This window comes from Plectropomus leopardus, chromosome 6 (assembly GCF_008729295.1).
Source record: "Plectropomus leopardus isolate mb chromosome 6, YSFRI_Pleo_2.0, whole genome shotgun sequence".
Lineage (NCBI taxonomy): Eukaryota > Metazoa > Chordata > Actinopteri > Perciformes > Serranidae > Plectropomus > Plectropomus leopardus.
Genome location: NC_056468.1, coordinates 32,590,048 through 32,602,784, shown reverse-complemented (window position 1 = coordinate 32,602,784; position 12,737 = coordinate 32,590,048). Strand labels below are relative to the sequence as shown.

Genomic DNA, 12,737 nt, shown 5'->3' with positions numbered 1-12,737 from the left:
CAATACAAATCTACCAACTGTCAGCAGCACTGAGCAACATTGTGTGAATAGCCACCACTTGACCGTGTCTCTTCCTACCTTCTTTTTCTTCTTCCTCTTCTTCTTCTCCTTGGCAGCCTGGGCAGCTTTGTGTTCGTGAACCAGGGTGGTGAGGTTGGCCACATATTCATCCGTCTGCTGCAGCAAATAGGCCAGACGCTTGTCTTTCTTTTGGTCAATGAGTTTTCTGTAACCTTCCTCATCTTCCGCCTGAGTTGGAGGGGTAGTGACAGGAGGTTAGTGGTGGAGGAGGACAAGAGCCTCTTATGGACAACAACAGAAAAAAAATATTATCCACTCCAGACAGGGGCTTCAGATCAATGTGCACACACACAAATAGACTGGAAAAACAGCTTTTTCCCCCCCAAAAGCCGTGGCCAGTGTGAGCCCAGACATCTTGAGCTACCATCAGCTAGGCACATGAAATATTCACTTCATGTCAGTCCACTGATTTCACTCTTTATCTGTCATACTGCACCTTAATTGCACTTTTGCTTCAGCTGCTAATGTGTACACACGTATTTGTAATACTTTCATTTACTGACATGTGTGCCTTATTCTCTTTGTAAATATGTGTAAATAGTAATAATTTAAAAGTATGCACCATTTGGGGGTGATGAATTTGCAATCCTATTTGCAAAATGACAATGTACTTCTTATATCTTGAATCCAAAGCTTAATAATATTCATTCAAACCCAGTAAGTCTGCACTTTATGAAAGCAGAACAGCTCTGGTGTGCTAATGCAGCAATCAAATTATCGTACCAGTGCTTGTGCAAATGCTAGCCTTATTAAATATATCAGTTACTGGCCAGACACTCATTCACATAAAGTAATATCCCCTAGTCACAGTCATGACTTAATCGTCTCTACTGAGTACAAGATTGCAAAAAGTCTCAGACAGGTATCTAGAATCATAAACTCTGACTGTGGAAGAACCAAAACTTTAGCTTTATCATGTAAAATTCATTAAAATTTATCTCTTACACATTACACACAAGACTGACTTTAATTAATTTTTCACATTGATTAATACAAATTTTAGTCTACAAGAGAGAAAAAAAAATATACTAGCAATCATCCAATGCACTATGTGAGTGTTAGGGAAAAAAAGTAGGATAGGGTTGTCCCTATGCGGGCAGTGTATTGTTCAGGAAAACCATTAAATCCGCAGTATGTGACATTAACAGTGCTTTGGAACTGAAATACATCATTACGGTGTTTGTCTGCAGTAAGTTTGCTGTGTGTGCATCTTTACTCTGTACGTAAACTGCCATCAGTATGTCTGTATATGGTCATTAAGCTGGCGACAAAATGTTTTTCCTGACCTCCTGCCGTTATAAATTAATGTGAAACAAAAAGTACACAAAATAAATAAATAAATAAAATAAAATAGTAATGACTGAGAATTACTAAGACTTTCCAGCTCTTACCATCAGTCTCCTCATCCTCTCCTTCTCAATTCTCTCAGTCTCCTTCTTCTGTTCCCTCTCCGTGTTGGTGTGCCAGGTGGCGATAGCTCTGGTGAGTTTCTGCATTTTCCCGGACACTGAGCGGTGATACTCCTTGAAGTCTTTAGCGTGCTGAAGGATACTGTTGAGATATTCCTGAAAAACAGAAAAGTTGTTGAAGTCTAACATCTATTTTGACAACACTGCACACTAGACAAAAAAATCATCAAGTGTTGTGTTGCCAGACGCCACTTTCTTTGTCAGTTATGTCCTCCACTTTAAACAAAATCATTCCACCATGCAGAGACTGTTGCAATCCCTCAGCTTCTGAAGTTGTTACATTTTGTTTTGACTGTCACTCAAAGGACTACTGTCTGTTTTCATGTTTTCTTTTCTTTATCTTGACTGTTTCAGTTGCGTTTTGTTAAAATATCTGCTCAAAGTCATAGAGATTTACAGTTGTATTTTATATGAAAAACTAGGTTATTATGACAGCTTCATTTAAAGGCCACGAATTCATACAACTCAAAAAATATATGTTGGAAACAGTGCTGCTGCTGCATTGGTTCAATACTACATACTGCACTACTACTTTTTGTTCCTAAACCTGGACATCTCTCATGACTTAGAGCTCTTCTCTGCGTTTTATTTCTAACACTGTGGCATAGATCACCTGATGTTTTTGTCTGCGCTTCTTCTCCTGCTCAAGCTTCTGCTGTTTCTCTAGCTTCTCGGTCATGCGGGCCTCTCTCAGCGTCTGCCGCTTGCTGCGTCTGTAAGCCTTGGAGTTGAGGGCTGTCTCCAGCGTCGTGTCTCGCCTCATGCATGCCACCACGTCCTGTCTCAGCTGGAGATATGCACAGGTTAGGGATATCGATGATGCCAAACTGCATCAGCAGTAAACTTGTACTGGAAATAATACATCAAAAACTGCAGCTTGTGAGACATAAAGACATTATTTACAGGCCTGAAACATGCAATTAAACACTTGAAAGTTATTTTCCTAAAATAATTATATCCTGGCGTTGTAGAGTTGCTAGTGAACTTCATAAGAAAGATCCAACTGAAACTCAATTACTATCTTTTATGATGTACATTACTGTAAAATGTCTATATTCCAAGAGTGCAAATTTGTTTAAAATGCATTATTTTGCAGGGACATTGAAGAATAATTTAATGTCACTCTTCATCCTTCTGGCTCCAGAGGAACTTAAAAAGTTCGTAAATCTATCTACTTACTCTGTAGACTCATGTGCATGACTCAATATGGAAATCAGCAGTGTGTTCAGACACTATGTCGATGATTGAACTCCCTCAACCGTGAGTTGCTGCTTATAGATATATTAATATTCTATGCAGGCACATTAAACAAGAAACAGCAACTGCAGTGTACCTGCCGCTGGAAGTTAAGTAGACGCAGTGCCTTGAGCTCCACTGTGGCTTTAGTCCTCAGGTCGGGGGGAAGTGAGCCTGGCAAACTTTCCAGTTCCTGGATTCGATGTGCAATGCGAGCCTGCAACCTGAGGAACATAATGAAGACGGTATATCAAACTGCAACAACTACCCTGAAGAGAGCGCATAATAAATGCACGCTTGGGAGAAGTGTTCTTTATGGACTTTTTCAGTGTCCTCAATGTGGATGGCAAAATTGCCAAATCCCTCCAAGAAACGATGAGAAGGTTAATGCATGTGTGCACGCTATCAACTGTTCCTTGTTTGGCTTTCCAAACAGCAGCTGAGTCAGTTTCTGTTAACTGCAGTTTATTATTGATGATGAGCAACTTTGTCCAACTGTAAACAAAAAGCCTAAAGGGGAGATCACACCGAGACGCATCACGCCAGGCATGACTGCTCGAAAAATGCCTTGGAGGCACGTTTGGATAAACAGCTGGGGGCGCCTGGAGCAGGGCTGCATGCATTTACTGCGTGCGCATCACCAAAAGTGACAGTAAAGAGAAATGCAACTTGAGCTGAAAAGTTGTAAATTTTTGTTTTATGCCTACCCAAAACCGCTAGAAAAATACATCGTTCAGCAGCACGAGAGGAGCGCCCAACAGGCGTGCTGTACAATGGTTTTGCTAGGGACGCCTTTCTAGCGATGCGTCTGGGTGTGATCGCCCCTTTAGCCTGCTCCTACGTTTCTGTATGATGAAATCTTTGGCAGATTCACTGCAAGTTGTTTACTTTAGCTTTCATTAGAATTCAACAACACCTTCTGATAGCTCCTTGTTATCGAAAGTGCTTCAGTAAAGCAGAGACTCTATAGACATTTGAAATATTTGTAGTATTATCAAGTAGCTTACTTCACCTCATGATAACTTGAGGGAAACATTGGATGATAATTTAGAAGCTCTGGTTTAATTGTTTTGATGATTCAACTGCAAGGGTGCCTCCAATGTTTATCAGTTAACTATGCAGTATAATGAATGCCTTTTCTTCCAGCAGTTTCACAGGGGTGCAATATCTTCAGATGGCCTAACTGAACAGACAAGGTGAAGAGAGGTCAGCTCTCTCTGGCTGTGAGCATTTCTTGACCAATGCAGCTTGTCAAAGGTAAACAGACAGCACAAAGAAGAAAGCATCAAAACAAGAGCTTTGGAAGTTGTATAGAGGGAAAACAAGCCTTAGAGCCACTGTAAGATTAAAGTCTCTCTCATATCGCCATCAGCTGTCTGTGTTGTCAGAAAATGATTCAACCTGTGGGCATACATCACAGGGGATATCAGGGAGCCATAGGGGCTCCAACACAAATTTTTTTCTGCACTATTAAGTTCATAGGTAAGATGTCTAAGTTGAGAACTTTCTGGACAGCTCTAGTCTCAATTAAATGAATTTAAAGTAAAGGATACAGCAGATACAATATCTGTCTCTATGTGCTTCTGTATCTCTAGTGTGTGTGTGTGTGTGTGTGTGTGTGTGTGTGTGTGTGTGTGTGTGAGAGACTTTTCAATCACATATCTACTTTGAGTCATCCCATTAATGAAAAAACTATTCACATTGGAGAAAATATGAGACATCATCATACACAGAGCCGCCTGAAATCATAATTTAAAATAACTGTGGTTGCAAAACATGCACTGTGAAAACAACACCAGTCTGTGCTGAATATCACGATAACAACATTACTTGCAACAAATACTTGGATATTAAAGTATACTACGCAGTACTTGTGCTCGTGTCACGTCATCTCTCCCAAAATATTAACAGATGGCTGACGTGCTATAATTGTTTTCTGCACTCCTCTCGTCACCCTTTACTCCAGTTACTCCAGTACCCTTTCCCACCAAAATCAGCTTGTGCATGAGGGTTCTTTATGCTTGGAAAAGCCCGTAAAAATAGGTGATGGACTGTTATCTCATCGCCAGTAGACCAGTGCTGTGTAGATGTATGCCGTTCTGTATTTTTTCTGTCCTCACATTTGACATCATTGATGGGCCAGAAAACAGGTTAATACACTTGTTTCAGAGCTCCAAAACTGTAAAAAGTAAAAAAGTTTCATACAATGACTAAATATATTTAAGGTAGGCAGGAAGGCTGTAAAGACAACTCCTCATGAACTGTATGCGCAGTAAGTGTTTTTAATGAAGTACTGCAGGACACCAGTGTTAAATAAGTGATGAAAATAAATACCTGTACTCTCTTTCTTGCAGGATCCCCACTGGGTCCAGGCCCTGGGGCTTCTGGATTGGTGTGACGCGGTTCTGTTTCTGCATCTGGAGCATGGGGGACACCTGCTGCCCGGGAGGCTGAGGGGTCACTGAAGCGCCTGGCATGGGCCCAGGTGGCACAGCCGAGGCCTGAGGTGGTGCAGGGGACGGACGTCCACTGGTGACTGGAGTGAGGTGCTTCTGAGCGCTGGCTTGATTCTCACCACCCTGACCTGGAGAGGAAGACTTTGTCTGTTATTGGGTCACTTCTCAGAAGGGGAGAATCACAAAGTAATCATTACAAGTTATTTTGATACTCATATTTGTAGTCATACATGTACAGTTTAGGGGTTGACAGATTACTATTTTAGATTTAACATTTTATTGTAATGATCACAGATAAAAATTAATCAATTAAAAAGTGCAAGGAAAGCATCAACATAGGAGGAACTTTTACTTTGTAAAACCTCAGGGAGCTATTTTTTTTTTGTCATTTTTTAATTAAAATTTTTTACATGACTTTATAAAAAAAAAAATGTAGTTGCTGGGAACTTGCTGTATATGATGCTGAAAGTTTCAGTTTTGATTAAACATTTACGAAAGGCATTTAAACAAAGTTTTGTGTTGGAGTTTGTTATATTCCAAATTCTAAATACTGACAGAAAGATTTATTTTAATGTAAATACATATTGGTTCCAAATACCAGATATCGGTCTCATTAACAACTAATAATCGATATCAGTTGACCCGTAGTACAGTTGTTAAAAATATAACACAAAGTGCCATATGGATCTGATGACAATAAAACAGCAGCAGGTGTTCATGATGCACCAGTAAGCATAGCACTGTGACCAAGAAAGAGGATTTGGATAAAAATAATGGAAAACTGCTTTATTGAAGTCAGATTTAAAAAGCTTCCAGCCACACACACCAACTTCTTTTTGATTCTGACAAAGACGTGCTGGTGATACGTGTTGGCCTTGTTTTTCATCTCATAGCAATAATAAAGGCTTTCTTTTGTACTCAATCACAACAATGTGGTCTCTGCAGGTAATATTTTAGCTGAACACCATGTTCAACTTGTAAATCTACCTCAGAGCTCGATATGGGCAGATCTGTACAGAAATAAACTTTGTTCACCCACACAGGTAGGCAGGTACATAGCAACCAGTGTTTCCTCAGGTCAATGAAACAAGTGCCGGTACTTTTCTATTTTCAAAGGCGTACGGCAGCGTACATGACACCCACACATATCATTATTGGCCTTTTCTCTTCTCGCCACTCCTTTCAAGTAAAGTTTGTTCTCTGACCTGGGACCAGTTTGCAGAGAAAGTACCTATTAGGAGCTAATAATGTGTTAACTCCCTAAAAATGTATGGAGTCAAAACAGTGTTATTTCAGTTTTAAATTGGCCTGAATGGGAGATGACATTTTTGTATTTTGTATTTGTTTTTTAAATTTATGTGTATTTAACTATTATTTTTGATTTTCTCAAAACATCTGTTGAACTTAATTACACTTTAAATCCTGTATACATAAAGCATCATTAACATCGCTGTTAGGAACTGTTAAAAGATTAATGAGCTTAATTTATGGTTGTGATTACCTTAAGCAGCCTGGTCAGTCTCAAACCTTTCACTCATACATTAGATTATAAATGTGTGGAATGAAAAGATGCATTAAAAATCAAAGCTAATGAAGCTCGTTATGTCATTTTATTCAACACATACAGTCGACTCTCACTTACCATCAGACCAAGGCTTGGGTCCTGTGCTTTGACTGTGTCCTTGCATGGTCGGGGTAGGGCAGGGACTTGACTGGGGACCACCCAAAGGTGCCATTGGCATACCTTTCAAGACAATATCAATTTAAATATGAATGATTGTTTTGTGAAGTTTACAGATAATATTCTTACTTAACCAGAACAAAAATTCAACCACATAACACCTGTACTGATGTTACTACACTGGTTTTCAGTAAATTTTATAATTGATTTTAAAATGTTATTCACCTGATTACACCCCCGGTCACCTCAAATACAGGTGAAAGTGCCTTCAGCTTTTTTGCTCCAAGCCACTGAAACATGTTACCTGATGACATCAGTGCACCAACAGTATCATCTTTTAAAGTTCAGTTGATAACAATCCTTTTTATCCACACATTTAAGTATTATGGTTCCATGTAATTTAATGTATTTTATTGCTTTTAACTCAGGTGCACTTTTACTGGTTTATCTATTATTATATTTTATTTTGTTTTGTTGTTATCATATTTAATTTGTCTATTTATCTTATTTTATTCTGTTTTAGTTCTTGTTTATTTAGTTGAACTCATATGTATTATTCTCGTTAAATGGTCTACTTTTAGTATTATTATTCTATTTATTTTGACAATTTTTCATTAGTTCTGACTCACATCAGATCTTTTACTGGTCTATTCTTCATCATAATCACTATTTTATGAGGTTTTATTTCTAATTTTGAATGGATATGATTCAGTTTTATGGTCGGTTGCTGGCTTTGTTTTGTGCCTGTAACTTGTACCGTGCACTCTGTGCAGCACATTGTGCTTCCACCTGGAATGAAATGTGCACAGAGGTTTGGTTGCTTGCTTGCTTATTTTTGCTGTTTAAACTGAATACATTAAGGTTATACAAGACATTTGAAAATGTCAACTGGAACACAACAAAATTATGGGCCTATTTTTCTGACCTTTAAGAGACTTAATATTAATTTATTGATTATGAAAATAACTATTAGTTATACCCCAACTAATGCCAAAGAATCTGAATCAATATCCAGTAACTCTGCAATACTAAGCTCCCCAAAAGGTTTCGTATTTACCTTAAAATTCACTCCTATCAGGATGGAAAAACGTCTTCTCTACACAGACTGACACAGAGCTCATGCCAGGCTGCATCAACTGCCAGGTTACATTACAGGTTTGGATGCTCTCAGGTCAAAGTATTTGCTGTACTGCGATATGCACAATCCACATTTTGAGGGGGTGTGGCTCACACTTCATGCAGGACACGGAGCTCAAATTAAGGTGTCAAGTGTGTTTGGATCAGATCACAATGTCACAAAAAAATGTATCCCTGAAACACTGAGTCTTCTTACCTGGAGGCCTGTTGTAAGGACTAACACTAGGTGCCTGCTGCTGCTGCTGCTGCTGCTGTTGCTGCTGCTGTTGTTGTTGTTGTTGCTGCTGCTGCTGCATTGTGGGTAGGCTCCTCTTGCCCTGAACAGCCAGCTGGAGGTTTTCAGGCAGTGGTTGCCCACGGCCCAGGATCTTGTAGGCTAGGATCTGAGCTCTGAGCTGCTGCAGCTGGACCGGACTGAAAGCAGAAGGTCCCCGCCCCTGCTGGCTCATGTTGGACATGTTGGGCACCCCTGACTGTGGATCCATGGGCATCATAGGGCCTGACTGGGAGGGAGGCATGTGGGGCGGCGTGGGTCCCCCACCGCCTCCACCTCCTGACATGGGACTGGAAGCATGCTCATGGACACCCATGGGGGATGGATGGGGGGACATGTATCCTACAGCAGAAAGGAAATAGTTTTAATGATTTTACATAACCAAAATTCATACTAGTACCCTTAAAGCAGTGGCTCCATACCTGGGGATCGGAGCCAATCAAACAGTGAAGAGGGACTGTTTTAAAGTGACAAAAGACATACAGTAAAGACTGGGAACCACTGGCTTTAAGTACTGATCAAGTTTTGGAGGCAACAAGGGAAAAGAAGTTATGACAAACTGAAATGTATAAATCCATCATAATTAATTTTGTCTTCTTAGAAAGCTTTTAGGTTTAAAACACAGCAATAAGATACCTTGGCTGTGCTGGTCCATCGGACTCTGTGGAGGCCCCATACCGCTGTGCAGAGATCTCATCCCTACACCTTTCATGTGACCAAAGTGCATTGCATCCGCCATGGCCTTCTCGTTCATCCCTTCCATGGTCTGAAAACGTAAAAAATAAAGACTCAAAATAAAGATCCATTCATTGAATACAACACATTTTACCCAAAACTACAACTTTCAATGCTGTCAATGTTTCAGTGTTTTTTGGTAATCATTTGTTATGTTTAAATGTGCTCTATAATTAAATCTGACTTGACGTTTTTCTTTGCTCTCATCTTTAGTCGCACTTTTGTCAAAAGCTGATCAATGTGCTCAAGAAGTAGAATAACAACTGGGTGTTTAGCTGTTTTCTTGGATGTTATATGCCAAAATTATCAAGACGCTCATTCCATCTTAACATAAAGATTTCAAAATAAAGAATAATAAAGAAATAACTAATAATAAAAATATTTCAAAAAACACACCAACTGATACATACTACCACTTGTGGATTTCCACATATTGTCTGACTGGATTTTTCAGTTTTAATTGGTTTTTATTTGTTTTAATATTTGAGCTGTCAACTGTTGAAAAGTGGCAACTGACATTAAATATATTTTTGTATTAAAAATGTCTTGTTATTTATCAGGCAAAATATGCACCAGTGCAATAGACCTACAATAAGCCAATATAGGTCAATACATCTTTCTGGCTCTTGTACGAGTCTCATTTAAGAACTAAGCCTGCTTAAAACATCACAGAGATATGAAATAACTACTGCAACACTGTCCTTGTGCAGTACTGACATCAAAACACACTTAATAACAGAAAGCACACAGTACCTTGTGCATAGGGTACATGCTGTCCTGAGAGTAGTCACTTTGTCCCTGGCCCTGCATGCCATGAGGAGCGTTGGGTGTACCAGGTCCAGGACTGGGTCCCATCATACTGTGAACAGAGCCTGGTGAGGGGTCCGGTCCAGGGCTGGGGCCCAGGATGGGCCCTGGGGATAGACCTGCCCCCGGAGAAGGGCCAGGATGGGACATACCACCTGATGTGTCTGAAGGGGTGGACATCTACTGAACTGCCGGAAACATACCAGGCAGCTTCAGGAAAAAAAGAAAAACAAAGAGGAAGTGGATTTTAAAGTCATGTAAAAAATACAGGTTCAATGGTATCATTTAATTATTTATTCTATCTCTACTCATTTGTAAAAAAATAAAATAAATATATGCACACTTTGCCTCAACTCCACACCAGTATTACAAAAAAATACATTAAAAATAAAAAGATATATGATATGATGATTACATAAACTGTGTAAAGATATAAAAATATAATATGTGCCTTGTGCTGCATTACAATATACAAACTAGTATGTAAAGGTTAAGAAATATAAAAAATAAAGTGCATTAGGCTACAATGTACAACACAGTGTACATAAGTAGAAGTAAGAAAAAGAAATGTATATAATATGTGCATCATATGCAGTGTTCAGAGGGTTACTTTTTAAATGCAAGTGGTTACAGAATAGTGGTCACCCTGTCAAAAATGTAATACGTTATGTAACAATTTTAATTACTTGATCATAGTAATGTAGCTTATTACATTTGATTTTTTTAAATTACTTTTCCAACAAATGTTTTAAACAGAGCAAAAAAGCTTAAAAGACCTAAAAACATAAGTACATAAATGTTGCACTTTTTGAATGTTTTTATATGATACTTCTCTGTAATCTAACAATTTTTGTTTAGTAATTTAATGGAATTTTTTTAGTAACTGTAACTGATTACATTTATTTTAACATGTAATTGTAACTAGTTACTCCGCGACGATCAGATTCATTCAAGAGTAGTTTTTGTATGAAAGGAGTAGGCTACTGAAGAACAACAGGAGCACAAGCCATAACAAACACATTGCAGACATATAAAGCCACATTGTGTGTGCAGACTGTAAACCTGCATATTAAAAAACGCATGTCTTATCACTGGACAACAATGTGACTAACCACTTTTCCATCTATTACATCTGTTCACAACACCTCGGAGCTATAGCTACTGATGTATAAATATAGATATCAGCTCCTCCTACCAGTCTCCCCTGCAGTTTAAAGGCGTGTAATTCATTAGTTTTAACCATAACACAGTGAATCTTGTATGTTGTGTTGAGGCTAACAGGCTAGCTAATACCATTTAATGTATCCACTAATACTGTCACCTCATCTGAAGCAGGGATAACGTTCATGTTTAACAAAAAACAAAAAAACACCGCGCTTACAGCGGTTAAACAGAGGTCTGAAAAAGTCAATTACCAATAAGATACATGATAAATAACGCTGAGCTGGTTACAAAAATAGGTAAACGTTAGCCTTATGCCGTTGTTTTCTGACAGTACAGTTACAGTAGCTCAACGTTATCACTCTCTGGAGAAGCGTTCACTCTGATTGGATCATGGCTTCCCCAAAAAACTGGTGGCCATCACGGATATGCAAGCAAAATCAAAGTTTAGATGAAAGTCAGGCCCCCGAGATGACCTTGACTATATTTCCAGACACAAAAAGCAACTTTAACATCACATTTAGTATCACACAGCTTCACAAAACAAACAACTAGGACGCTTTAGTCGGCTGTCTGCCCCGCTCGACCGTTGAGGAACTTAGCTAACGGCTAGCTGGTTAGCTGACGTTAGCTAGCATAGCAACTAGCCTGCTAGCTCGTCCGGGTGCAGAATCCCAGTTAGCGAACATGTCAGAAAAGTTTGGACAGTTAGCTGAACGCAGAGCGGATACGTGTCAACATATATCACAAACGAACCGCGTTAAGTCAGTTTACCTTTCGGCTGAACTGCAACTGCACACAATTAGGTGAAATATATTGTAATGTTTCTTCAAAATATGACTGCTGTCCAAAAGTTCACTCCCCCTCGGTGTTGTTTTGCTGACATGTTAAAGTTTTTCTTCTGTCGCCATTACTGATTTGTCAATGTCACCGGAAATCCCGCCCGCCTCCACAGTGATTGGTTTGATCCCACGTCAATCATCTTAATTTGTTTTCTTGGGCGTGTATGTCTCCTGTTACCACCGCTGTAACTTTCTGTTTGAGTGGCCACGATCACAAACAAGACAACAAAAGTTTACTGCAAAGTTTAGGATCTTGTCAGCCCTGATGACATTAAAATAATAATGTAATAACTTGTATTAAATACTGTGATGAGCACCAATGTAAAACTGAAATAGCTGCTGATTACCAGTTTGTGCAAAACCCCCATTCCTGTTATTAATGAGATACATTTTATTTATTTACTTGCTTTCACTATTGAGATTTAACACTAGAATATAGCTATTTAAAGCTAGTTATAGATACTAGATTATCAAATACAAGGTTATGGATACTCACAGGCCAATATCCTTCATTTAGTAGAGATGGAGATAATATTTTGATTTTTTTCACGAATATTTCATCATAATATACATATATTAACAGTGTGAATATGTCACGTTATTCATCTGATTCATGTACAGTTGACATTCTATTGACACCTTATGGACTGAATGGTTTTATGGTTTAACTTTAATGAAATTGTGAATTTGACATAAATAATACTGGGGGAAAAAAACTGTAAATGTTTTTTTTTTTTTTTTTAATTTCTTGACCCAGGCTAGTTGTTCTCCTAAAAATACAATAAAACAAAATATGTTACAAAATAGATGCAAAAAACATATTAAATATGCACAAAACTAGTACACTGAGCATGGACA

The 12,737-nt window shown here is 38.7% G+C and overlaps 1 protein-coding gene across 2 annotated transcripts in view; it reads right to left on the bottom strand.

Annotated features, from left to right (window-relative positions):
* smarca2 (SWI/SNF related, matrix associated, actin dependent regulator of chromatin, subfamily a, member 2) overlaps positions 1-11,896 on the bottom strand; it is a 57,383-nt gene extending 45,487 nt beyond the window's left edge. Inside the window, exons 1-10 of one of the 2 annotated variants that reach the window (XM_042489023.1) lie at positions 11,812-11,896; positions 9,823-10,086; positions 8,971-9,100; positions 8,257-8,676; positions 6,885-6,986; positions 5,121-5,370; positions 2,884-3,010; positions 2,164-2,337; positions 1,473-1,646; positions 79-249 (exon numbers count right to left, since the gene is read on the bottom strand). In XM_042489023.1, coding sequence (XP_042344957.1) covers positions 79-249; positions 1,473-1,646; positions 2,164-2,337; positions 2,884-3,010; positions 5,121-5,370; positions 6,885-6,986; positions 8,257-8,676; positions 8,971-9,100; positions 9,823-10,056 — 1,782 coding nt within the window. In that variant the 5' untranslated portion in view covers positions 10,057-10,086; positions 11,812-11,896. Of the gene's footprint in view, positions 1-78; positions 250-1,472; positions 1,647-2,163; positions 2,338-2,883; positions 3,011-5,120; positions 5,371-6,884; positions 6,987-8,256; positions 8,677-8,970; positions 9,101-9,822; positions 10,087-11,291; positions 11,432-11,811 lie in introns of those variants that run through there. The other variant, XM_042489024.1, reaches the window with a different exon arrangement.
* Positions 11,897-12,737: the final 841 nt, after the last annotated feature.